At 43.5% G+C, this 26,882-nt stretch overlaps 1 protein-coding gene across 1 annotated transcript in view; it reads right to left on the reverse strand.

Annotated features, from left to right (window-relative positions):
- The window catches only part of ESS2 (ess-2 spliceosome associated protein), a 47,152-nt gene that overhangs the window by 15,212 nt on the left and 5,058 nt on the right, over window positions 1–26,882 (reverse strand). The window contains exons 2-8 of the mRNA XM_085879936.1: window positions 22,276–22,340; window positions 18,775–18,934; window positions 18,447–18,527; window positions 12,498–12,646; window positions 6,239–6,332; window positions 3,959–4,089; window positions 3,318–3,411 (exon numbers count right to left, since the gene is read on the reverse strand). Of these exons, the coding sequence (XP_085736062.1) occupies window positions 3,318–3,411; window positions 3,959–4,089; window positions 6,239–6,332; window positions 12,498–12,646; window positions 18,447–18,527; window positions 18,775–18,934; window positions 22,276–22,340 (774 nt within the window). The remainder of the gene's footprint in view (window positions 1–3,317; window positions 3,412–3,958; window positions 4,090–6,238; window positions 6,333–12,497; window positions 12,647–18,446; window positions 18,528–18,774; window positions 18,935–22,275; window positions 22,341–26,882) is intronic.

Below are 26,882 nucleotides of genomic sequence, written 5' to 3' on the forward strand. Positions count from 1 at the left end.
TCGTCTGGTCTGGTCTGGTCGGCTTGGCAGTGATCGACTCGTCTGGTCTGGTCGGCTTGGCAGTGATCGACTCGTCTGGTCTGGTCGGCTTGGCAGTGATCGACTCGTCTGGTCTGGTCGGCTTGGCAGTGATCGACTCGTCTGGTCTGGTCGGCTTGGCAGTGATCGACTCGTCTGGTCTGGTCGGCTTGGCAGTGATCGACTCGTCTGGTCTGGTCGGCTTGGCAGTGATCGACTCGTCTGGTCTGGTCGGCTTGGCAGTGATCGACTCCTCTGGTCTGGTCGGCTTGGCAGTGATCGACTCCTCTGGTCTGGTCGGCTTGGCAGTGATCGACTCGTCTGGTCTGGTCGGCTTGGCAGTGATCGACTCGTCTGGTCTGGTCGGCTTGGCAGTGATCGACTCGTCTGGTCTGGTCGGCTTGGCAGTGATCGACTCGTCTGGTCTGGTCGGCTTGGCAGTGATCGACTCGTCTGGTCTGGTCGGCTTGGCAGTGATCGACTCGTCTGGTCTGGTCGGCTTGGCAGTGATCGACTCATCTGGTCTGGTCTGCTTGGCAGTGGTCGACTCGTCTGGTCTGGTCGGCTTGGCAGTGCCTGGCGTCCGATGTTTTTCCTCCATCCCGGGTGCTTGGAGTGGCATCGTGTTGCGGGTTCGAGTCCCGTCAAGCCGGATCGTCGAAGACCACACGAGGTGGACAGGTCCAAGTGCAGGCTCTGGTCTCCAGCTCCCATTCCTCTCACGGGAAGACCTCAATAAAGACCATTGGGGTCCACTTCTGTGTGTGTGGGTGTGTGGGCCCGTCTGATAAGTAGGAAATTGCGTAAGTGTTTTGCCTGTATGTTATTTGCCTTGCTTTATTCGGTTTAATTCTGCCTCTTACGTGCTCCCTTACCCTCCCCCCCCCAATTATTTTTAATAAATACCCCCATTGTTGAATGTATCATCTCGTTTTGTGTTTTTTTCATTGGCTCGACATGACGCGTGTTTAGGGATTAGTGTTGGTAACTTGTTCATTTGGTCCAGCCGACTTTAGTAATTCCGCTCGGTTACGCCAGATCCGAGTCGGCGATAGCGACTCGATTCGGACAAAGTCGGCCGAGGGTGAATTCCCCGGGTAGATTTCCCGCTTGTATACTCAGGTATATAGAAATTTGGCTATTCACCTTATTCCATGTGGGTGATCTGTTGGCGAGTTCGGTCCGAAAGGGACCCATACTTTTCCGAAAAGTACGTCCTATACATTTCGGGCGATCGGTCGAGCCGACTTGCGGCTCCATCTGGCGGTCGTGCTCGCGGCCGATACCCGGCCCTGCAACAATTGGTGTCAGGAGTGGGATGTGAACCCATCCACCTCCGTAAATTAGCAGGTTCGAATTCCGCAACATTGGTGTTCAGGAGCGGAATTTGAACCGATCCGTCTCCACAAAATTCACGGATTCGGATCAGGGGTGTGGGGAGCGAACCCCCCCCCCCCCGTTTCCCCAAATCGCGAGCTATTAAATTTTAATTCCCTACACGCAACATGTCTAGCCAAGACGAGCTGAGGCAGGTGGGTAATGATAATAGTGTAGAGTTAATGGAACCAGAGGCCCAGGACACCACCATGCAGGTCGACCATCCACCACAACTGAACTCAGAATCAGTAATGGGCGCAGTGGGAGAGGCGGCGCAAGAGCGCCCCCTCCATCAAATTCCCCCGGTCCCAAGTGAAACCGCGACCGACCGAGGCGATTCGGCTTCGTCAGGGTCGGCTGACATAAACTGGTTGGGGAAAATGTTAATGAGGATGATGAAGGAAAATGCACAGGAAATGAATGCGAACATGCAAGCGATGGGGAACGAAATGAAAACGGATGCACAACAAATGTGAAGCGAAATGAAAGAAAATATGCAAATGCTAAAAGGCGACATGGATGCAAATATGAGAACACTGCGGGGTGAGATGCAGTGCGTGGGGTTGGACCTCCAGGCAGGGCAAGAGGGCATAATGGCGGTTGCGCATGACGAAACGCGGACAACGGAGCACAAGATGGCGGCGCCGCATGGCAGGACGAACGAGCCGACGAGAGGGAGTGCAACGGCTGTCGGACCCGCAATGGAGGCGAGTAAGGTAGGGGTGACGAGGGACGCAGTCATAATAATTGGGGAGACTGAAATTAATAAGCACAAAGGGGAGACCGAGATGTGTAGGGCGAGACACGAGGAGACGATGAAAGAAATAAAAGTATTGCCAGAGACGCGGGAGATAGACCGAGTGGAGAATGAATTAAATAAAACGAAGGAGGAAACAGACGAAGATCCAGGAAGAAACAAATAAACATGAAGAAACGACGGAAATAAAAACAAAGACAGAAACACAGGAATGAAAGAAATTAAAAGAGACGACGGAAATGAAAACAGAGACACGGGAGATAGAGGGTGAATTAAATGAAATTGACGAACACACACAGGTAGGGATAGTGAGGGACAATGGGGTCGAGCGGGTGGAATGTGTTGAGACCCGATGTGAGAGGCAGGATGGCCTCCTTCAGTAACGAGTGGAGACGCTATGCCCCCTTGAGGCGGACTGCGACCAGGTGAGTTCAGTTGAGCCGTGCGGAATTGAGGGGGTGTGTGCTGTGAATGGGTCCATATGCAGCTTGGGGGGTATAGAGGCCCCGGGACCCCTTGTGGTTACGCGAATCCCCAGCGTGAATGTCCCGGTGAGTGTGTTGAAACGTACGAGTGGTGTGCAGTATGGTACGAGTGTCATGGCGTGCGAGGGATTGAAACGCAGACGTGACCAGACGGAAGACGGGAGTGGAGAGCCTTCTGCGTCGTATAGGGTTAATGTGGTTACTGTGCCGGGTTCGCGCGACAGCGTGTGCGAGGTCCATGGCGCACATCGCGCATGGCCTGCACGCGCGCGCCTTCGCGATCCGGCCCGGAAACGTTCCACGTCGGACACAAGCCGGCAGCGTGGACGGTGTTGATGGAATTCGGCACTAACTTGTTCATTTGGTCCGACCCGACTTTGGTAATTCCGCTCGGTTACGCCAGATCCGAGTCGGCGATAGCGACTCGATTCGGACAAAGTCGGCTGAGGGTGAATTTCCCCGGTAGATTTCCCGCGTGGATACTTAGGTATATAGAAATTTGGCTATTCACCCTATTCCACGCGGGTGACCTGTTGGTGAGTTCGGTCCGAAAGGGACCCGTACTTTCCCGAAAAGTACGACCTATACATTCCGGGCAATCGGTCGAGCCGACTTGCGGCTCCATCTGGTGGTCGGGCTCGCAGCCGATACCCGGCCCCGCAACAGTATATCATACTAACCCGGTACAGGAGAGGGTGTAGCAATCAGGTTATATGCTGGAGTCGCTTGCGTTAACATCTCTCGTCCATCAGGTCCAATCTTCCCCTGCTGAGCCTGTCAGCCAAACAAAGGCCGGGGTAAAGAATGAGAGTTTTTAAACCACAAAAAAAAAACAACACAAATACGACTCCCATATACATATACTGAAGAGAGTAAAGCTGGGTATAGTCTGGGAGCAGGATGGACAACTTAACGCAATTATTACATCATTTTGAAGCAGGCTTTACAATAGTCTTGCCATCCGACAATGGCAGTTCTATGTTGGTGCATCTAGCTGTTGTTGCGGCACACACTCTGACGATAAACACGTAAATCAAGCTGCGTTTTGAAAAAAAATTTGAATGATGAGAAGCTTGTGTTTCGTAAGCGAGTGATAGTGGGAATTGTTTGTGCCAGCATTGGTTTAGTGGTTTGTTTGGTCTGGCATTTGCAGATAATGCGATGATCGATGATCGTGACATGACCTGGTAAGGCTTTTGTGGTTCAGCCACAGTCGGGGAGGGGGTTTTCCTGCCTGCAATATTGTCAAATGGCTTCAGCAAAATGTGCATCAACTTGGTTATCCTGCTTCTAGTCCATACACACCATAACACTCACAAACCTGTGCATGTTGAGCGGCTGCCTGTTGCAACTGGGTGCGACTGACAGCCTGGCTGAATGGCTGCCTGGCAAACCTTGTGTTATGACTCGTTACTTGCCTTGGCTTCTTGAAACCATCAGAATTGACAATCCCTGCAGGGTGCAGGAGAAAATAAAGGACATTATAAATGAGTTTGTAGAATACCTTGCTGTGTACAGTCTTTCGAAAAAGGACATGGAGAGGGTCTTTTCAACTCTTGCTTTGCGTTAATGAGCACAATTTATATTAGCTTTGCTCGTAAACTTTGAATAATAGGTGTCATGCCAATTATATGAAGTCGATGGGTCAAACGGAACACATCAGAGCTGGACCTCCGGTGAACACTTCTTGGACAAACTGACAATTTGGAACGATCTTTGAGACAAATATGGACTAAACAAAGATCTTTTGGACAAAGTTATCTCAGTCGAGGCATCGCTCGGCATCGCCGGTTTGTCTGGATCTCGCTATTACTCCGCCCTCAGAGCGCACGGCAAATTGGATTTGGAGACAACATATAATTTTGCCGAAGTACGACGAAACTGAAAGTTTTTGGAAGTGCAAACAAGGCGATTTGTGTTATACAGTGTTCAAATCTACAATTAAAATGGAATAAAATAAAAGTGTTAAAGGCTGAAGACAAAACACAAACAAACCATTGAATCACATTTATCGCCGTCGATTCAGTCCCTTTTAAACCGCCTTATTTAACACATTAAATTAGTTATTTCTTACCTGTTATTTGTGTCCTCTGTGACATTCCTTAAAACAAAGTTTCCTGTTTGGAATGATTTTCAGTTTTATTCGACAGACAGACGGAAGCAATACAGGACTTTCAAAATGATGTAATCCACCTCAGAATGCTCGGTGTGCATGCGCAGAAATCCCTTAAAACAGCAGTGTTCAGGGCACGCTAAAGCTTTATCGTATGTGTGAGATAAGGATCGTTACACCTACAATGGCTCACAAAGCTTCAAAAATAAGTCAAAAATACCTGGAAATGTACCAGAGAGAAAGGGGTGTGCATCTGCACAACAAAAGAGTTGGAGAACAATGTCAGCTCACCAACAAAACATCTGACAGCTTTTCCCACCCAGCTAGCACCTGAAGGCCGAGCAAAATGCTAAATGAGACATAAAGACCGATTTGCAATGGGTAGAACATAAAACAGAGGTTCGCAGGAATGGTGATTTTTTAGACTCATACATTATGAGGGGTGGACGTTGTCTATCAATAACACATAACGACGCGTATTTAATATTACAGTTAAATACCTTACGTTTACTCTAAGATATGTATTAAGGAGGTAACTAAACTACACTAAGCAATGCTAACCCGAGGAGTCATTTCCACAACAACAATTTGTTTGGTTTCACAACCACAAGATAAATTATACTCGATATTGCATCCATTGTTAAAAGGTGTGTGTGTGTGTGTGTGTGTGTGTGTGTGTGTGTGTGTGTGTGTGTGTGTGTGTGTGTGTGTGTGTGTGTGTGTGTGTGTGTGTGTGTGTGTGTGTGTGTGTGTGTGTGTGTGTGTGTGTGTGCTGCTCACTTGTATTAATAGGAAATGGTGCATCCTTAGCACCTCACATCAACAGATATTTCTGGCATTTCTCATATTTCAAGTCCAATTTGCATCCAGGACCACAACCACTATGAAATTGCCACTCTTTCGTTTAAATGCTGAAAATTAAGTTTAAAAGACTGTTTGAATGAGAGATTTCGCATGAGTAATGGCAAGTTAAAAGTACCCGGTGAGCAGAAACGAGTAACTGAAAATGCACACACAGCGCATGCACGAAAGACCTCATGAGCATTCATGTCATTTTGAAAGTCCCATATTGTTTTCCTTCGCTTTGTGCATTCACGCTCAGGATGGGATGCTGTACAATTCGCCAAATTCAGAGCCAGAGTACTGTTTAACTGTAGGTCCGTGTTCCGATTTGTGTTCTACAGTGTTCGAAATATATAATTCAATTGAAATTAAGTAGTTCCTCGATCATAAACCGACATCCGTCAGACAGAGTGAACCAAATGTTTAACCCCATTTTGTGAGAATTTTAAAATCACAGAACACCCAAAATAAAATACAGGTACAAAAGTAAGAATGAGAGGCACCAAAAAGCAGAAGCAGCAGCAGAAAGGAAAAGATCACAAAAAGGCAGGGAAAATAAAACAATTAACACACAGGAAAACTGACGTCTGGAGACAAGTTGAAAGTACAAATATATCTGAAATTTAACGGGAGCATTCTGGGTACCTTCTGGGTAGTACATCAAGCTGTTCTTGGGTGTATACTTCCATGTATCAAGTCTTTTTGGTCCTTCTGATGTATCTGGGCCTTCAATTGCTGCCTAGAATACAGAAGAGGTAATCAACATTTCTATACTTTGGTGATACAGTGTCAAGTATTACATGACAAAACGAGAACGGCAATCAGTAGAGCACAGACTTCAACCAGGCTGAACGGTTTACGTTTCCTATCCCATTGATAGGCTGGATCTGCATCCGGACCTGAACCAAAATCTAGTCGGCTTGTTCTCGTCACCCAACCAACTCATCCACAAAGTTTAGTTCCAACTCATCCATAACTTTTTGAAATATCATGCTATATATAGTACGTATCGTTTTTGATCGCATATCTCAATGGTGAAGAATCACTTTAAAGATTAAAAAAAAATTCTTGTATCCGGATTCGGATCTTTACCAAAATCAAATTGATTCGTGCTTGTGACACACCCAACTTGTCCACTAAGTTTCGTCCGAATCCGTCCATAACGTTTTCATAGTCCCTGTTACACCCATATATAAAGCAATGCCAAGACTAAAAATGGCTGTGATGTGCACAAACACCTTGGACATGACGCCCATATTATCCACGGAACTGGCAATGCTTGTCGTAGCTTGCAAGCAAAAACATATACTACCTGCTCGAATAAAATTTGTACAAGTATGCATTGCCAACCTGATGTTGAATCTCCTTCTGCTGCAGGAATTTTAGTTCCTTGCTGACGTATTGGGAATCTGAGCAATGCGTCACCGGACGATTATGAAGTGAGTATTACCTTGTTCAAACAAAGCATCCTGTGAGAAGCACCATAGTGATCCTACAGTGTCCTTCATGAAGAGGCGGCAAGTTATTGCCGGCACCCTGAACAAATTATAAATTGCTGCCTGGATTGTGGGTCACAAGTGGTGTGGTCTTGGAGGTTCCTTGACACCGGTGATCGTGGTGTGGTCTTGGAGGTTATACTTCTTGCTATATTAGAGTGTGGTTACCATCTGAGTAGCAGCTTCTGCACTACAAAAAAATAAATAAATAATAAAATTGACCAATGGTTCACATATGTCATGTGAATATTCGGTCTTCTTTGATACGAAGGGGCAACCAACACAGGTTGTAATTACAGGCGGAGAAATTAAAAGAGTTGGTGTTAACACTGCATAGGGATTTCATGAGATTTCGCCAAGAATACTGTCATGAAGTCACATGTGAGGAAGGCCATAGTTGCCATAAAGGGGGTTTCGTTCAGGTGGAGTGGCTGGATTGATTCTGGGCCGAGCTAGACGAAGATATGTGGAGTAGCGGAAGGAGACAGGACTTTTTACATCGGAAAGGAGGCGGTTACGAGGACATCCGATGGAGATGTTTAAGATCATGACAGGTATTTAATAAAAATAAACACAGAAGTTTTCTTTCTTTATTTTTTTTAAAGCAGAATGGACAGTGACAGACTGTGGCCACAGCCCTAGAGTGAAGAAGAGGAAGGTTAAAAGAGTAGTATGACAGGAGACCTTCACTCAATGAGTAGTTAATGCATTGCACGGCCTCTCTGGAAAGGTTGTGGCAGCAGAAACAGTGGACAAGTTAAAACTGGATTTAGATACGTACTTAGAAACACTGGGGATAGAGAGATACAGGGGAATTGGTAGGAATGGAAGGGAGTTTGGGTATGGATGAATGATTGCGATGTTTGTGAGAGGGTCTTGTCAAAAAGTGAATGTTATCAATGTTTGTACGTTCTTTACCCTCCAGCATTGTTTTTGTTGTGCTCTGTCGAGCGACTTGAATTGAATCTCAAACTGCCACTTCGGTAATGTAAAATAATAACTCGAGCAAAGTCGATGGCACGCCATCGCAAATCCCCACGCTTCCCACCAAAAGCAAAGTTGAAACATGGCTAAAAATTCCACCAGGCATGACCCAATATCAAATTCAGTTGAAAAAAAAAAATTGTCCATTTTGACACTCGTGACCCGGAGTTCCCGCTCCCTGGGGAATGAACCGGGGGTGAAATCCTAGAAATCGTTACGTTTCATGTCTCGCTCAATGTTCATTGCACATACAAAGTTTCACTGAAACATGTTTACAAATGTACTCGTAATTGCATCATTTTTCAGGGATTGACAGTTTGAACCAACCTAATTGGGCGGGGTCAAAAACTGACACTGCTCTTGCAACTTCTTGCTGTGTGGTGATTATAACTAAAAAGTTTGGTGAATTTCTACCCAACCGTTTAGGAGATAGCGCAATGGACAGCCGGACAGACAGACAGACAGACAAGTCGATTACAAATATCCCCTTGTATTTTTTTTTCTCAAAAAGCTTGGAGATAATAAAGTAGAGTTCAGAGAACACCTTACCCCAATGTTGTCTTAAGAAAAAGGACATGGGAAGGGTCTTTTCAACTCCGACTTTGCGTTTCCGAACACAATCTATATTTCCTACGAGCCGCAATTTTGACTCGATCTCTATATTTCCCAATGCAGAGAGGGCGAGCGTCAAATTTGATTGGTCGAGATGGCGTAAAATGGCGCAATATTTTGTCGAAGTACTGATAAACTGTAGGTTTTTGGAAGTGCCAAGAAGCCGATTTGTGTTCAGCTATGTTCCACTTTATAATTCAATTTAAATAAAATAAAAGTTTCAAAAGCTGCAGAAAAAAAGAAAACGTTTTTCAGAAGTTTACCGCCGTTGATGGACAGTCTTTTACACCACCATATTCAACACATTAAATAAGTTATTCATGTCCTTTATGATGTCCATAAAACAGTAAGTTTCCTGTTTGGAATGATGTTCAATTCTGTCTCACTGCAAGACAGGCAGACAGACTATAACAATTACCTTACTCCTCTATGTGCATTTGCACTGGGGATGAGATTCCGTACAATTTGCCAACTTCAGAGCCAAAGTACCGCTAATCTGCAGGTTTGTGTTCCTATTTATATTCTACTGTATTCAAAATATAACATTCAATTAAAATTAAGTAGTTCCTCAATCTTATTTCCCAAAATCGCCTCACTCCAAAATGCTTCGTGAGGAACTCAAACATCCAGGACCTCCGCTCCATCCTGAAAGATCTCTCAATCCAGGCCCCTGCAGATAAGCAAGACATCTGTTTAACAGAATCCTTCCTCCCACAGGATGTTCCTGACTCCTTAGTGTTTCTTTCTGGATATTGTCTCCTCTGGTATGATTGACTTGAACCCCATCCTGGTGGAGGAGTTGTGTTGTACATCAAAAACTCTATGTCTCATTCTCTGTGTACTGCTCCGACACCTTCCAAATCCCAGGAGTACCTCTGGCTGTGACTTCCCCTCCACTCCCACCTCATGTTTGTCTGTGTTTTACTGTCCTCCCAAAAGTAACGACTCCATCCATCTATCTATCTCTATCTCTATCTCTATCTCTATCTCTATCTCTATCTCTCTCTCTCTCTCTCATATGTGGTGATTTAAATTGTCACCATGCTAATTGGATGGGTGTTGGTACCTCTCTCACCAGCCATGGCACATCTGCAAAGGATTTCTGCGACTCCATGGGAACTGACTCAATCCGTGAATTTTCCCACCCGGATTTCTCCCAATGGCAAATTTTCCCTTCTGTATTTGGTGATGACCAACTTCCTCACCAATGTCTCTCGCTCTTCCTCTGCTCCAATTCCGTCATCTGATTATATGCTTGTGAGAGTAAACATATCTCTCTGGCTATTCTCCAAGAGCTGCTTCAGCATCGCCGAATCTGGCCGTACAGACTGACAGAGACTGCAAGCAGCCATCTCGCTTTCATGGATAGGTCTCCCATATCTACTGCCCCTGATACTAATTCAGCCTTGGAATTCATCCACAGAAACCTGCTCTCTCTTATGCAGAGATTCATCCCATCTTGTCTTCAGTTATCTTTCCAATCCTCCTGCTTGTGGCGCTCTGAATCTTGTGGTGAGGCCGTAAAACAACTTGCATTCTCCTCCTGGAAGACAAATGCAAGCAAAGGCAACCTCAGATCATTCCACAAAGACAGCAACAAGTGTGTCTCCTCTCAAGAGAAGCAGAAAACAACATCTGTCTAATCTCAAAAACAAGCTTTCAAACTAGTCTCCCTCCTCTAAAACCTGGTGGCACCTTGTCTAATCTGTCTCTGGTGTATGCTCCCCTTCCATCCCTTCCCTCATTTAAAATGGCACCACAGAAGACTCTGCTCATGAGAAGGCTGAACGCCTCAATTCTGTGTTTGCTTAAAAAAATTGTCCCAAACCCCTCCCTCTCTCCATACCCATCCTTCCCAGTTGACCCAACTACTCCTGGATTGTCTTTTGCACCTGAGAAGGTGGAAAAGTTTCTGGCAGCCCTCCGCTCTGACTCTGCAACTGTACGAAATGGCATCAGCTCACGTGTCCTGGAAATCTGCTCTGCTGCTCTTGCACTTCCTCTCTCTGCCCTTTTCACCCTGTCATTTACCCTCGGTTATCTTCCTTCTGCTTGGCAATCAGCCAACACCACATCATTACATAAAAGGTGCAAAAACGGATCCCCTTAACGACAGACCAATGAGCTTAATTCCAATCATCAGCAGGGTCATCATATCCATCAATGCAGTTGATTATCAAATCATTGCTTTTTTCAAACAATCACATCTCAAATCATCAATTCAGATTCAGATCTGGCCGCTCTACCTTGGACATACTGCTTCTACTTTCCCAACAATAGATGGAAGCCCTTAATATCAGACATGAGATCAGGGCCATCTCTCTGGACATATCTTGAGTTTTTGAAACAGTCTGGCATCCCAACCTTTCTCTCCACGCTGTCTGCATATGGAATCCAAGGCCAAGTCCACTCTTGGATTACTAGCTTCCGCCACTCTCATAACCAACATGTGGCTCTCAATGGAACCCTTTCTTCTCCTCTCCCTCTCAAGGCTGGAGTACCCCAAGGCAGTGTTTTAGGCCCCCATCTTATTCCTAATCTTCATCAATGATCTCACTGACTGAAAAATCCTCTTTATCTCTTTACTGATGACTCCACTGTCTGCCATGACATCCCTCATCCTTCTGACAGACAGGCAGCAGCCTCTTTCCTGTGCTCAGACCTTGACAAAATCACAAACTGGTCAAACACTTGGAATAAGTCTTTCAATCCTTCAGAAATCCCACAATCCGTCTCTGTCTCTGTCTGAAAAGACTGTGCTGAAAACCCTCTCATCCACAATCTCACCAATCCTCTCAAAGAGGTTCAGTCATGCAAACTCTGGGGTCTCAGTCTCAGCCATAATCTATCTTGGGCAAGCCATATTTCAAAGTTGGCCCCCAAAGCCACATGCATCCTCCATCATGCAAAGTCCTTCATCGACACACCTGAGCTCCTATCCACCGACAAGGCTTTCATCCACAGCTTGATGGAGTCAATCTTACTCAGCTTGATGCCGTGGAAACCAAGGCCTTCAAATTTATTGGAATCTCTCACGATGAAGCTGAAGTCTATGGGCCTATTACTTCGTCATCGCCGACAGGTCAGTGGTCTCTCTGTCTTCATCCACCTTCTTTCTGGTTTTGCACCCTCTGCCCCATCAGTGCTTTGTCCCCTCCCCAAGGTATTTGCAAGGCACACGCCGTCCACCAGCAACCCTCTCCTAGAAAAACTGCCTAAATTCAGAAACACTGCTCATCTCTACTCATTTATTTCTCACCTGTGGAACCACCTTTCACACTCTCTTCATTTTCATTCTTCCCTCCAGGTCTTCAAGAGAGCTGTTCACCATTATCACAAGTAACCCCCTCCACACCATTCAAAACCATGATCTTTTCTACAACTGTTAAACCACCCCCTCCCAAAATTTTGTTAATGTATCCATCTTGTCCACTCCTTGTTTTCTCCCTTACCCCTCATCATTACCTGCTTCCCTTCTTTGTCCATCTCCACCTCTTTCTCCCGACACCCTGCTGTTTGCATTGCCCCTTTCTCATGCTGTTTCCTTTGTTATGTTGTCCTGATCTGTTCCGTGTCCTAGCTCTTCCATGTGCCTTGACCATGTATTTAAAAAAAAAAAAAAAAATTGACTGATGTCTGTAGACAGACAGAGTGAACCAATTGCTTAACCCCACTTTGTGCTTTGCACACAGGGTACAAAACATTGACATCCACCAAGGTGGAAAACTAATAAACAATGGATGCACAACAAAAGCAGGAAGGAGATAAAGACAAGATGTGTATAGGCATGAAGAACAAGTGAGACTGGAAACCTGATCAGGTGAAAAGAGCCACGGATGTTTGTCTTTGCTCTTCTTTTCCTCCCTTTCCATCATGGCAGAGAATGAGGAGTTATCCTCACTCGTGTTTTGGGCCAGGAATGCATCCAATGTTGGGAGAGAAGACACATCAGCTGACCCAGCTATTGCATGGAAAGATGAGGGAAGAGTAAGAAAATAATAAGTCGCAAAATTTTATAAAACTCTCAGTAAAATGTCGAGAAGATTATAATTCAGAGAATATTGGCAAACCTTTTTTATATCAATAAATCAGAGTACATGTAAAAACAAACAAACACACACCTATCTACATATATAATGAAGCTATGGTTTATGTATGTATGTATTTATGTATGATCTAATCCACTGAAGGGATTTGACTGAGAAAGCTGAAACTTTTAGGGATTAATGAAGGTACCCTGAAGTTGTGCATGTGCAAGTTTTGTTTGATTCCATCAAGTTTTGAAAGAAATAAAAAAATTTCACCCATCATGATCCTGGGAGGGGGGGAGGCAGGGGGAGTGTGGATGCCATTGGAATTATCTGAGCTGTATAACCACAGTGTATTGTCTATGCACATAAAGCTGCTGTTCCCACATGTGCGGTGTGCCATAGGCCCCACCCAGCCAAAAATGTTAGTGAGAACTATGGTATTTGAGAGGTGTATTCTCATATCCTACAGTAGTCTGCAGAGAAATACTACAGGAAAGAATGTTATTTTTGCCTGGGCATGGACCAACCCTACGGTAGTGGTGACCACCAATGCTTTGGGAATGAGTCCGTGATCTACAAAGATGGTCCTTGGGACACAGGGTTGGCCTGGTCGTCTCTGCGGAACCAGGGTCATCGTGGAGGGTGTGACTTGAGGAGATCCAACAAAGAGCACGATTGAGATGTTGGGAGAGTTACTGGTTTGTGTTCATTTCTCTTCTTCCTCTTGGATGAGGGAGGTGCAGGTGATGTCGAGCAAGCTGCCTCATTCTCTCCAAACCCCCTTGTCCTCAGTGAGCAAGAAAGAGGAGGGTGATAAGGGAAAGGTATTTTTTTATTACTTACGAAATCTTTTGATTTCGTAGATTGATGACTTCCGTAATCTGTTTGTGTGTTTGTGTGTGTTTGTGCGTTTGTGTGTTTGTTTGTAGGCACGATAACTCGAGAACGGAATAAGCGACCAATGTCAAATTACACCACGTGATTCAGGAGGGTGATGGCTTGCGCTGATAAGATTTTGGTCAAACTCGGTCAAAGGTCAAGGTCACAGTGAGGTCAAACATTCGATTTTTAATGGTTTGGTACAGAATCATCATAGAAACTTCTGGTTTGCGTCGCTACCTTCTCCAGAGACAGCTTTTATTAGACAAGGTCAGAGGTCAAGTTGACGATTTCACAAGTACCAGTCTATGACTGCTTGTTTTATTATTTACTCTGCTGTTTGAAGTGAAAAGTGCCCCCTGCTGGACCATTGGAGGAAGTTCACCTTAGTTGTGAGATTTATTACTGAAGAAATCGAAAGATTTCGTAAGAATATTTATGACTTCCGTTTCTGTTTGTTTGTTTATTTGTTATCTTGCCAAAACTAAGTTTTTGCAAGATATGTTAGTCAGCCTGTATGTTTTTTTTATCTTGCCAAAACAATGTTTTTGCAAGATATGTTAGTCAGCTTGTATGTTTTTTTTATCTTGCCAAAACGAAGTTTTGCAAGATATGTTTGTCAGCTTGTATGTTTTTGTTTGTCTGTAATCACATATAAAAAATTCTCCAGAGCACAGTTATCATCGGAAATTTTTGTAACTTCGCATATCAGAGGCCTATAGAGGTCCTTTTCAGTGCACAAAATTTTGAAGGTCAAGGTCAAAGGTCAAGGTCACTTTGGCACAAATCAGGGGAGTCGACGAAACCCTTATTTTTTGAGTAATTTTGATGGGATCGTCTTCAAACTTCATGGAAATATAGTTCATGGTCTGGCGCTCAGCTAATTAATTTTTGGTGGCGATTGGCCTTGACCTTCATATGGTTTTTTTTTTTGGTCTGTAGTCACGTATTAATCACTCTGCAGAGCACAGTTATCATTGGAAATTTTTGTAACTTCACATATCAGAGGCCTATAGGAGGTCCCTTTCAGCGCATAAAATTTTGAAGGTCAAGGTCAAAGGTCAAGGTCACTTTGTCGCAAATCAGGGGAGTCGACGAAACCCTTATTTTTTGAGTAATTTTGATGGGATCGTCTTCAAACTTCATGGGAATATAGTTCATGGTCTGTCGCTCAGCTGATTAATTTTTGGTGGCGATTGGCCTTGACCTTCATGGTTTGCGCCTCAGGTCAAATTTTTAAGTTTTAGGAACCATATCGTGTAGTACCTCAAATTGAACACCTCGATGAGTGCTTTCTAGATATGTCAAGCTTGAAACATTATGATGTCATTTGGTGACGTGATGAGGCAAACGCATATTTTTCATGGTTACTCTGTGGAACGATTCTCATCGGAATCTCTCGTCGGCAGATATTCCTCAAGGAGTCGCTCCTGGTGGATAGCAGCTCTGGTCACCTCAGTGTGACCTTAAAGAAGTCACACGTGGTCACCTTTTGGCAAGATACGGGTCACTCTGCGGGTGACATTGGTTCATTTCTTTTGTTTGTTTGTCTGTAATCACGTATAAAAAAATTCTGCAGAGAACAGTTATCATTGGAAATTTTTGTAACTTCGCATATCAGAGGCCTATAGAGGTCCTTTTCAGCACATAAAATTTTGAAGGTCAAGGTCAAAGGTCAAGGTCACTTTGTCGCAAATCAGGGGAGTCGACGAAACCCTTATATTTTGAGTAATTTTGATCGGATCGTCTTCAAACTTCATGGGAATATAGTTCATGGCCTGGCACTCAGCTGATTAATTTTTGGTGGTGATTGGCCTTGACCTTCATATGTTTTATGTATTTATTTTTTTGTCTGTAATCACGTATAAATCACTCTGCAGAGCACAGTTATCATTGGAAATTTTTGAAACTTCGCATACCAGAGGCCTATAGAGGTCCCTTTCAGCGCATAAAATTTTGAAGGTCAAGGTCAAAGGTCAAGGTCACTTTGTCGCAAATCAGGGGAGTCGACGAAACCCTTATTTTTTGAGTAATTTTGATGGGATCGTCTTCAAACTTCATGGGAATATAGTTCATGGTCTGGCGCTCAGCTGATTAATTTTTGGTGGGGATTGGCCTTGACCTTCATGGTTAGCGCCTGAGGTCAAACATATTTGACCCCAACGTCAAATTTTCAAGTTTTAGGAACCATATCGTGTAGTACCTCAAATTGAACACCTCGATGAGTGCTTTCTAGATATGTCAAGCTTGAGACATTATGACGTCATTTGGTGACGTTATGAGGCAAACGCATATTTTTCATGGTTACTCGGAAGAACGATTCTCATCGGAATCTGTCGTAGGCAAATATTCCTCAAGGAGTCGCTCCTGGTGGATAGCAGCTCTGTTCACCTCAGTGTGACCTTAAAGAAGTCACACGTGGTCACCTTTTGGCAAGGTTTATTTGTTTGTTTGTAGGCACGAATACTCGAGAACGGAAGAAGCTACCAATGTCAAATTACACCATGTGATTCAGGAGGGTGGTGGCTAGCGCTGATTAGATTTTGGTCAAAATCGGTCAAAGGTCAAGGTCACAGTGAGGTCAAACATCCAAAACATTCGATTTTTGATGGGTTGGTACAGAATCATCGAAGAACCTTCTGGTTTGCGTTGCTACCTTCTCGAGAGACAGCTTTTATTAGACAAGGTCAGAGGTCAAGTTGACGATTTCGTAAGTACCAGTCGATGACTGCTTCTTACTTATGAAATCTAAAGATTTCGGAAGTATATTGATGCCTTCCGTTTCTGTTTGTTTGTTTGTTTGCTTGTTTGTATGTTTGTTTGTTTGTAGGCATGATAACCCGAGAACGGAAGAAGCTACCAATGTCAAATTACACCACGTGATTCAGGAGGGTGATGGCTCGCGCTGATTAGATTTTGGTCAAAATCGGTCAAAGGTCAAAGTGAGGTCAAACATTCGATTTTTGATGGTTTGGTACAGAATCATCGAAGAAACTTCTGGTGTGCGTCTCTACCTTATCTACAGACAGCTTTTATTAGACAAAGTCAGAGGTCAAGTTGACGATTTCTTCAGTACCAGTCTATGACTGCTTGTTTATTTATTTGTGTTTCATTTTGTTTCTGCTTTGTTTGTTTTTTGCTTAAAAGCTTCAACTCTATTCAGGCTGGGCTTTTTCGAAGTATGTTTCGGCCGGGGGGGGGGGGGGGGTGGGGGGAGTGAGGATAATTTTCACCCTCTCCCCACCCACCCACTCACTCCCCCCCCGCCCACACCCCCAGCGTTAAGGCATGTGGAGGATCTGCAACACAAATCACACACACATGAAGACAGATACATGAGATATCTGGGATTCTGCGATTATAAGCAATTTTGCCGAATGGCGAGCAAGTGAAATTTAAAATAAACCATTCATTCATTTATCTTTTATGGTGGACAACTTTAACCATTGTATTCTCGTGCTTTTATTCATTTGTACCACCAATGCAGACCGCTTGCTCTTTGCTAGAATTGGCAACTATTTCTGAGAAGACCGCAACACAAGACAAGTTCAAGATCACTGCATTATGCTGCATAATTCGGTTTCAAACACATTCAATGATTTGCAGCCAATTTTGCTCGCATTTGTTGATTTTAAATGGATTGCATGTGTACCCAACAACACATTACACAACACACATTTGGATAATACGAGACTATTTTTTCCACCTTTCATGTCAGTGGTATTTTTTGTTCATATTTTTTTAAACATAAATAAAGGCTCATAGAGGAGCGACATCAAAGAGAACAGAAATCCACAATAACTGAGGATTAAGGGACAACATAGAGATTGTACATGAGTGGATGGGTCACAGAAAGGAAAAGAGAGTGGGGGAGGGGGAGATTGTCAGTGATTATAAAGAGAGCAGGTGTGAGAAAAGGATGAAGCATGAGACAACATGTACAAGGAGTCAGTTCTTCAGACAATGTGCGATATTGTTTACAGGCTAGGATTTTAAGCAAATTAATCGAAATACTTGTCAACGTACTTGAGGAAAACGACAATGCACACATTGACATATTAATGGAAGGAGGAACTGGTCTTGCTCATGAAGGCTATTGTCGATCTGCATCGGTGAACATGTAGAATAATGGATGAAATCAATAGGACATTGATTGAGGTATGCTCACAGTAGTGGGAAGGCAGCAGAAGCTGATGTTGAGCGTCAACCCTTCGTTGCATCAAAAGTCTCATAAACAAGAAAAAAAATCTTCAAAAATTTTTTTTGATTCTTGGCAGCCACCATCTTTATAATTTCCAAGTTGCATATCTCGTTTTTCAGGTTCCTGTGTCACAAGGCTAAACCGCTCGAACTTCAACTCTTATCTGGATTGTGATTGCAATTTATAGATATTGCGATTCAGTTCCTGCTTACTTTTGACCTTGGAATCACGAGCTGGATAGTCGAGCGGTTCGTGCTTCTCTTATGCTTTTTGGACAATGCACCGATCAGTTGAGTTGTCTGACTATCTGCAAAATCACTTGCTGGGAAGGAAATGTACCGCAAATCGACCTAAGTTTGGTCCTGTGCATTTGATGTTTATTATTATTATTATGCAGACTACACTAAGAAAATTAATTTTGTGATGATTGGCAGGTTTGTGGACCATGTAAAGGGGTGCATGAGGCCTGAGCAGAAACAAAGGAGGTGATAGTACAGAAAGAGGAGGGATGAGGGAAAGACTCCATGGCCCCACTCAAGGATGTAAGAAGTGAAGGGACAGAGGGCAGCGTTTGTGGACATCTAACACGTCCAGAAGAATTGCAAGTTTCCAGTCCTTAATAATGGTTAATCAATAAATTAAAGGTTCACCATCTGCATTTGCAGGAGGTAAAGTTGATTGAGAAAAACTGGAACTTGGGTTTGGACTGTCGAACGAGGCTGGAGTTGTATCTGCAGGGGAAAAAAAAATAATAAAAGGACAATTTAGTGACAAGAGATCCAACTCAATATTTCTTTCAAAATTAAAATCATTAACATGCATACACCATCGAGGGTCAATTGAACACTACAATACTACTGCCACATGATCCACCATGATCATGAGTCATGCATGTGAGACAGCCTTGCATATAAGCAATACCTCCCACAATGCAACTGCAAAAAAAGAAGAAAAAAAGCCTTCTTCTTTCAATCTCACCTTCTCTTCCGATTCTTGGCTGAGGGAGGCGCGAGTGACGTAGAGCAATCTCTCTCATTCTCTCCAATTCCCCCTCCTCTTCAGCGAGCAAGTAAGCACAGTGGTTACGTAAATGCTCTGTATCCGGGAAAAAATCCCTCTTTACAATCGCTTCCAACTTCTGAAAAACGAAAAACATGCAGATGTTGAAGCAACACGCCAAAAAGCGGTACACTGTTGTATAATTTCACAGAAAACACCATCAGGAAAGTGCAGAAGATGGAAACAAGAGTGAAATGGAAATGATCCCAATTGCATTGAAGAGAAACGGCATTGTGGATAAACCTGGACACTCTTTGATTAATCTGCTATTGCATTTCTTGAGCAATACTTGACTTTCAAAATGATGTCCTGTCACGCATGTCCTGTGTGTGTGTGTATGTGTATTTTCAGTGACTCGGTTCTGCTCTCTCAGGCACTTTTAACCTGCCGTTGCTGACGCTAAACAAGAAAATCAAATCATCATTTAAACATAATTTTCCACATTTACACTAAAGAGTGGCAATTTCAAAATGGGTAACGATAATTGTGTTCCTGGATGCAAATCGGATTCTAGGAAATGCGAGAAATATCCGTGCACGAGACTCCTATCATTTCCTATGTTGAGTTCCTGTTGAGAGATGTTGAGTTCCAATCATTTCCTGTTAAAACAGGCAAGCGGCCGCAGTGGATATATAAAAATGCACAAACCCTCACTTTTAGCAATAGATGCAAAAATCGAGTACAATATGGCCCCGGAACCAAACTATGTATTTGTCACAGCCCACACAGCTCTCATAGCTCCCAAATCACCTGCACCCCTCCCTGACATGATTAATAGTAAATATCATCATTTTTAACTTACCTTGTACATTCACAAGCCCCAGATATGTCCTTCACATCAGTATTCAGAAACAACAAAACAAAATTGGTGTCTTCTTTAGGGACGTCGCACTGATACGTCCAGCCCCCACATAAATATAGCTTGTAGAAGCATTGTGTATTGGCACGTCGTGAAGATGTCCTTTGCCGAAGAGTTCTACACCGTTACTAGGTAATGATGCACAGCATCGTCTTTCCAATTGCAGACGTCCATTAAAATAAATCACCAAGCCTGCCATGTTCACAGGAAGCACTCCCACAAGGTTCAAAGTCTATTCACTGGCAGCGATCCGTCGGAGGTTTGTGTAGCAAACATCCGTCCACTCGGGCCTTGCAAAGGCGCACGTAGTTGGGAGTTTGCAGTCCGGGCAGCTGCCTGTTCGGTGACATGAGAAAGTTGTGCAACTCGTTCATTGTGCAGAGGCACACCCCTTTCTCTCAGGTACTTTTCCAAGTCGCATATTAACAACTCCACCAGGCGATGTATCATTAATTCCCTATCTATACCAATAAAAGTTAGATTGTGTGTCATTGGTTGTTGTCTCCATTTGCAGATTTGAGGAGATGGAACGAAGTCCTCCCAGGACTCAAAGTATACACCTTCACTTCAGTAAAGGGATCACAGTTCATGGACTAAAGTTGTTCAACTTTGTTGTTCTAAGAGTTTTATTCTGAGGGCTCTCTTTTCAGAATAGTCACCGAAGCCCAGACTGCCTCCAATTGCAGTGTGTGTATGTGTGTGTACATCTCTCCTCCATAACTCCAAAACCATGAAACCTCACAGTCTAAAACTTTGCATGCATACTAATGGGACTCCAAGGGATCCAAGGAAGCACACAAATTAAAACTGGGTATTTGGGTTAATTTAAACACCACTTTTGAAGATAATTAATGGCCTTATATAATTATCCTTTATCAAGGTTTCATCCTTGGTCAGCCTACTCTCCCTTGCTGGGGTCTTAATTTGCCATTTTGTTCGACCTGCTCAACAATGCCTCAACTTGGAACAGGCCACAATGGTTTCTTCACGATAAAAAAAAAAAAAAAAATCGCTCAATTTTTTTTTTCTTACTTATCTCACAGATATCATCGAATGCCTGATCTTCATCCCTACGAATCGCTGCATACATCACAATGCTTGTAGACGCCCGGAGACGTCGGTGTTCGTGCCTTTATTTCATTTCCGCACATGTGATAAGCCCTATAATCTCTTCACCTGAGAAGAATTTCAAAAATGTAACTGTGAAATTGACCTTAGCAGCAACTCAGACTGCTAAAAAAAAAGTGTTAATGTGTCCAATTCGCAAATTGTTTGACATTCTTGGCATCTCCAGGTAGTGTTTGTAACAAACGATCGATAATTAATCGTTTGCCAAGGCAGCCGTTCCTTCTCTACCGTTTCGTTGGAGTGCTTGCTTGAGTGGATAAGAGTGGTGTGCGGAATAGATTCCATAGGGTACTCTATTCCAACCATGGAATCAAAAGGAATCGAGTCGTGAATGGGAATCGACATCGATTCCAAGTAATTCCTACTTCATAGAAAGAAGTGTTATTTTTCGGGGGGAATTTTTTTTTTTGAACCTGTTGGGGATGTTTCGGTTACACATGGCCTGGTATTGTATTGATTGAAAAGGAGCGTCCCTCGGGCTTCCCGTTTGCAATATAGCAGCAAAAGCAAGCCACTTGCAGACTAAACACACCCCAATGGCATGTTCCTTTTAAATCAATAGCAAGGCATTTTGAGTAGGCCGGTAAAGCATGCTGATTGCTTTGCTGACGGATGGGTAGGCAATACATCGACTGATAAAGTTTTGACATGTCATTCAAACGGTAAGCTGCTTCCCCTTACCCTCCCTCCATGCTGCCCCCCCCCCATGCTGTCTTGCCTTCCCCTCACACTGCCAACCCACCCACCCCCCAAACATGTGCTGCCGAAGCAGTTTTGTGGCATGGGTTATACTGGGTAGTTTGCCATTGTCTTTCGAGCAGTCAGTCAGGGCAGGGATTTGAAATAGGTTTTTGGTGCTGGTGAGAGCTCGCCTACTCTTCGTGAAGGACACCATGGCAAATTTAATGTCCACCGACTGGTGGCGGTAGACTGGGCATCCAGCTCGATGTCCATCTGAGGGACGGCACACACATTGATGCCTCGCCCTGTTTGCGAAACACCATGTTGACAGTTTCTAGCTGGGTTGAGATTCTAACTCAAGCGAGACAGCTCAGAGGTGAGTGTGCATACCTTTAACACAAAAAAAAACGAAAAAAGAAGAAGAGAAAAAAAAAAAGACAATAAACCAATTTCGGGTTATCCGCTCTGACAACCTTACAGAAGTGCTGAAGTTTCGGGGCTTGCCCTTCCATGCGAGGAAGGACAAGTCCCAAAATGTATTTTTAACTCGAGAGGTAGAGTTGCAAAAAGTCTCGTGTAAAATCTCGATCCCAATCAGCAAATTAAGAGCATGTGCAAAATTCAAATAAGCAACGTCAACCAAAAATATTTAAATTCATTTTCTGGTGCTCTTCATTTTGGATAAAATCCCAAAGTGCTTTACAATGAAAGATGGTAAGAATAGAGTCCTCGTCAATATCAGACAAACCAACCTCCAGATACGTGTCTTCATCAAGGACCTTCTGGGATTTCAACTTGGGTACCTTCATCATCTCCCCTGCAAGGAAAAATCCTCACATTAACCACAAATTGTAAACACCTGGAACACATTTGATTGCATCAATTCAAGCAAAATGATTATTATACACTGTGATTGCAGTGATTATTATGTGTGAGTCCAGCTGACGTGTTGATTGTAGTGCAATGTGATTGTCATGGTCGTCATGCAAGTAATCAAGAAGTGATGCACCTGCAGGACTATACAAGTATAGGAGGCGATATCATCGTGTGATGTGAATATATAGGGAATACTATGGCTTCTGGGAAAAAAATATCACATGACAGCCATATGAGAAATCAAAGTCTTCGCAAGTGAAGGTAGTCCATGTGGCGCATTGCAGCCCAACATCAGGTTTCAGCAGGAGCCGTATGCAAGACTCAGAGGAAGATATGCGAAACTGGGATTGCTGAAGGCAGAAGTGGTCGAGGAAGAAAGCTCAACTCTCCAACCGTGATGTGAACTCCCTCGGGATGGTATCTACAGGGTGTCCCAAAAACCACTGTGCACTCGAGCACACAAACAAAATTCTGTAGAATTATGAAGAAAAAAAAAAATCAACCTTCGTAATAAGTGTTGAAAATGGTGTCGACATGCATGCAGACAAGCATTCACACATCCTTGCATATCCGCGGAGACACGCATCAACTCATCCTGAGAAATATTGTTGATGAAATGATGATGGTGACTGATGGTGACTGATGGTGACTGGAATTTCAACTTTCATAGCGCCCCGAAGATAAAAGTCCAGAGGTGAAAGGTCGGGGATCTCGGTGGCCAAACGTCCCTTGAAATCAATCTGTCTGCAAGCACGTCACGGAGCAGCATCACGGAGCCGTGAGCAGTGTGCGCGGTGGCACTGTCCTGTTGGAAATATGCACTGCTCATTTCATCTTCATCCAGCTGTCCAATGAAAGGGTAAATAATCAAGTCAAAGCTTTTCATGGCTGACATGGAATTTGCAGAGGGGCACAGTGACTTTTGGGAGACCATACAATCGAGATATTGCAAAGGACCAAACTGAAAGTACGGGTGTTCATGTTTCTTCAAGAACTGTAAGATACACAATCACGCAAAGTGGTCTCGATGGATGTGTGGCTGCCCAAAAACCTTTGCCGACCTTGCATCTGCCAAGCTCAGTATGTATCGTTCTCAAATATACTCCACAGCAAGATCAACACCGACAGTCTCTTCACAGATCTGAAGAAGGGGTGTAGGATGGTGGTGGGTATTGTTGGAGTGATGGCTGGATTGTGGGGGTGATGGTTGAGGGAGCAGGCCACCCGAAACGTTTTAGCTCACTCGGTCGAATCCTCTCGGAGGGGTGGATGATGATACATACATAATTTCTCTCCACTGTAAAGAGACGGGGGTTCATTTGATTTGTAGAAATTTGTGTTGAGAATTGATAATTATTTTCAGGTGCTCTTGTGGTAATAGCCGGGCAATGGCAACAGGTGTTTGATTCACTGCTCAAATCGTCCGTGTACATGTGCTGGTAGCTGGGTAGAGATGGTGTTCCAGTTTCAAGCGACGGCCGTTTGTTCCACTTAATTTTGGGTGTGGCATCCTCTTTCAATTGTGACAGATAATCACAAGATCTCATCATCTGTGTTCTTTCATAACAGTTCTCTGTAAAATGTTCCGAGCACAAGAGTGAATATTTTGGAGGCCCGTTCCACACGCGGGTATTTCGGACAAACCTCGTCCAATTTCTGGCAAACTTCGAGTCTTTCAGCCATTGGTGTGGCATGAAACCATCTTGGTTTGTAGTACTACAAATATTAAAGATGCAATGACTCGGCATATTTGTGAAAATTCAAAAATGATTCACCGCTTGAGTTGAATCATGCCACGATGTAACCTGCACACGGTACGGATATGGGAATTGACTCGGGTGTGACGTCACGACTAATCTGAAGAAGATTTCGACCCCGCTTTGATATAACCCACTTACTTTTCATGGAATTTGGGTCTTTAGGGTTAAAAGGTAAATTCAAACAGTACATGATTAATAGACAGGATGCCACCGAGTTCAAACAGCACGTAATTGAAACATATAGTCACACGGTTCGAAAAGATAAAATGGCAAGGTTTCTTCTTCGAATAATTTAAAAATGCTGGCTGCCAGAATGTGCGACCGATCAAGTTGAAATGACAAACGTGTATTCCCCTTGATGAATAAACTCTAATTGTACAGATCGACTTCAATAGTTTAAGTGGATTCAGAGAAATACTTATTTATTTTCCTTTGATCCAACATGGCTGCCAAAATATGTGACATGATTTATTTGTGAACGCCCTGGTATCCCCAAGGCCTGGGGATCCCTGCGTGTGAAGTTTTCCCTTGATCAGTCAAGTCGTTCCACAGAAGACTTTTCAAGATTTTTGTGTAAATCCAACATGGCTGCCAAACCATGTGACCGATGACATCATACGTGGATAACTTTTTGTTCCTCATGCACAGGTGGTTTTTGAAGGTTAAAAAAAAACAAAAAACAAGGTTGCCAAAACACACGATGTATGACGTCATAAATTCACATTCTCCACTTCAATTTTTGTGTAGATCACCTTCAATCATTTTCATACTGATCGGATAAAGCGTTGTACTTGTCGAATTATGACGTCATGATGAATGCACGGATGATGTCATGGTTAATAACACCAATTCCCCCATCGGGACTTGACAATGAAGCACGTTTCAATTATTATTATTTATTTTTTTCCATGGAGCGGTTTCGGAGATATAGAGATCCAAATGTTTTACCAAACATGGCGGCCGCATCATGTGACCTATGACATCACAATTATAACTAAAAAAAATAGTCGCATAATATGTTGAAAATTTTGTGCCAATCGGACAAACGGTTGCCGACAAAATGAATTTAGAAGTGAGAGGTGCAGACACGAACGTTACATACGTCCAGATTGTTGGAGCGTCCGCTTTGAGTCTGGGAGGTCAGTGAGTTCAAACTCAAGACAAATCCTTTCCACAGTTCACGGACTGGTGTTTGTGTGTTTGTTTGAGAGGAGGATGCGGGGGTGTTATATACTGAATAAACACCTTCACGTCAATATTTCAGTAAAGGAGCAGGCCCAAGTGAAGGACACAGACACCATGGAAGGACTCCATAACAGGACCCCTTTATGATGCGCACGCACAGCCTCCCTGCAACGTCATGACGTCATTAAACACAATGGTGCAGGAGGAACGCAAATTCTCCATGTGAATGTGCATCATGAAGCACCACCTGCCAACCTCCAAAGATATTATAAGTCTCTACCCTTTACATTTACAGGACAGTATCCCTGTCCCAACGTTTTCCAGTGCAGCGAGGCATTTCAAATTTTAAACCAGAGGGGGAGCACTCGGTAGAGTGCAAAACCTCCGCCGCTAATACTGCTGGGTCACTTAAGTGAACCTGATATCCTATTCATTGTCGGTCAAAATGGATCAGACTCCACTGAACCACGATTGAATAAACTAAACTAGATCGACGCGCATGTAGAAATGCCAAAAAAAAAAAAAAAAAAAAAAAAAAAAAAAATCGAAATTTTTTTGAAAAAAAAAAAGCTGCAAAATTTTGTTTTTTTTTCTCCAACAAATTTATTTATTTTTGGTTGGAAATCACTTAAAACATTAAGAAATGCAAAAACAAAAATTCAAATATTTTTTCTAAATGGCCACCATAGTGGCCTTATTGGACTTTGGCCCAAGTCCAAAGTCCAATGGCATGATCCTTGGACCATACCTAATCCCTGAACCAGTTTCGTCGAAATCCGTCGAGGAGTTTTTCCGTAAAACTGTTCACAAACAAACAAAAAACAAACAGACAGGGGTTGAAACAGTAACCTCCGTCCATCTTCGATGGCGGATGTTAACAATGGGTACGTTTTTACTTTCATGCATGTAACCAAGGTTATTATATTTACCAATACGGAGCTGTCAGTTACCTATACACTGCCCAAGTAAAGGTATGTATCAGAATTTACCAATACGGAGCTGTCAGTTACCTATACACTGCCCAGATAAAGGTATGCATCAGAATTTACCAATATGGAGTTGTCAGTTGCCTATACACCTCCCAAGTAAAGGTATGCAACAGAATTTACCAATACGGAGCTGTCAGTTGCCGAAACACCACCTGTGATGAATTGAAGGATGTGACGCGTGATCACATGTCGCGCGGCTCGCACACGGGACAGATAAAACCGAGATTCCGCGCGGTCGGTGGGATTGTCCCTGGGGCATTATCATTTACGGCGGTGGTTCACTTGGTGCTCGTTGAATGGTAGAGAATTGAGAGTATACCGGACTCCGTGCTAATTGTTGATTTATTTTGCGGTGATCTACTGAACATGTATACCTTGCTGCACATGTACTCCTTGCTACACATGTACTCCTTGCTGCACATGTATTCCCTGATGTGTCTGTAGAAGCGGCTTCAATCAAGTGAAATAAAGCCTACACTCTGAAGGTTTTTCCCTCGCATTCATTACAATTTATTTCACTTGATCCCTTCGGCTCCCTCAACCGACGAT

The sequence above is a fragment of the Eptatretus burgeri genome, chromosome 4 (assembly GCF_056783735.1).
Source record: "Eptatretus burgeri isolate ZD-2024b chromosome 4, Ebu_testis_v1, whole genome shotgun sequence".
NCBI lineage: Eukaryota > Metazoa > Chordata > Myxini > Myxiniformes > Myxinidae > Eptatretus > Eptatretus burgeri.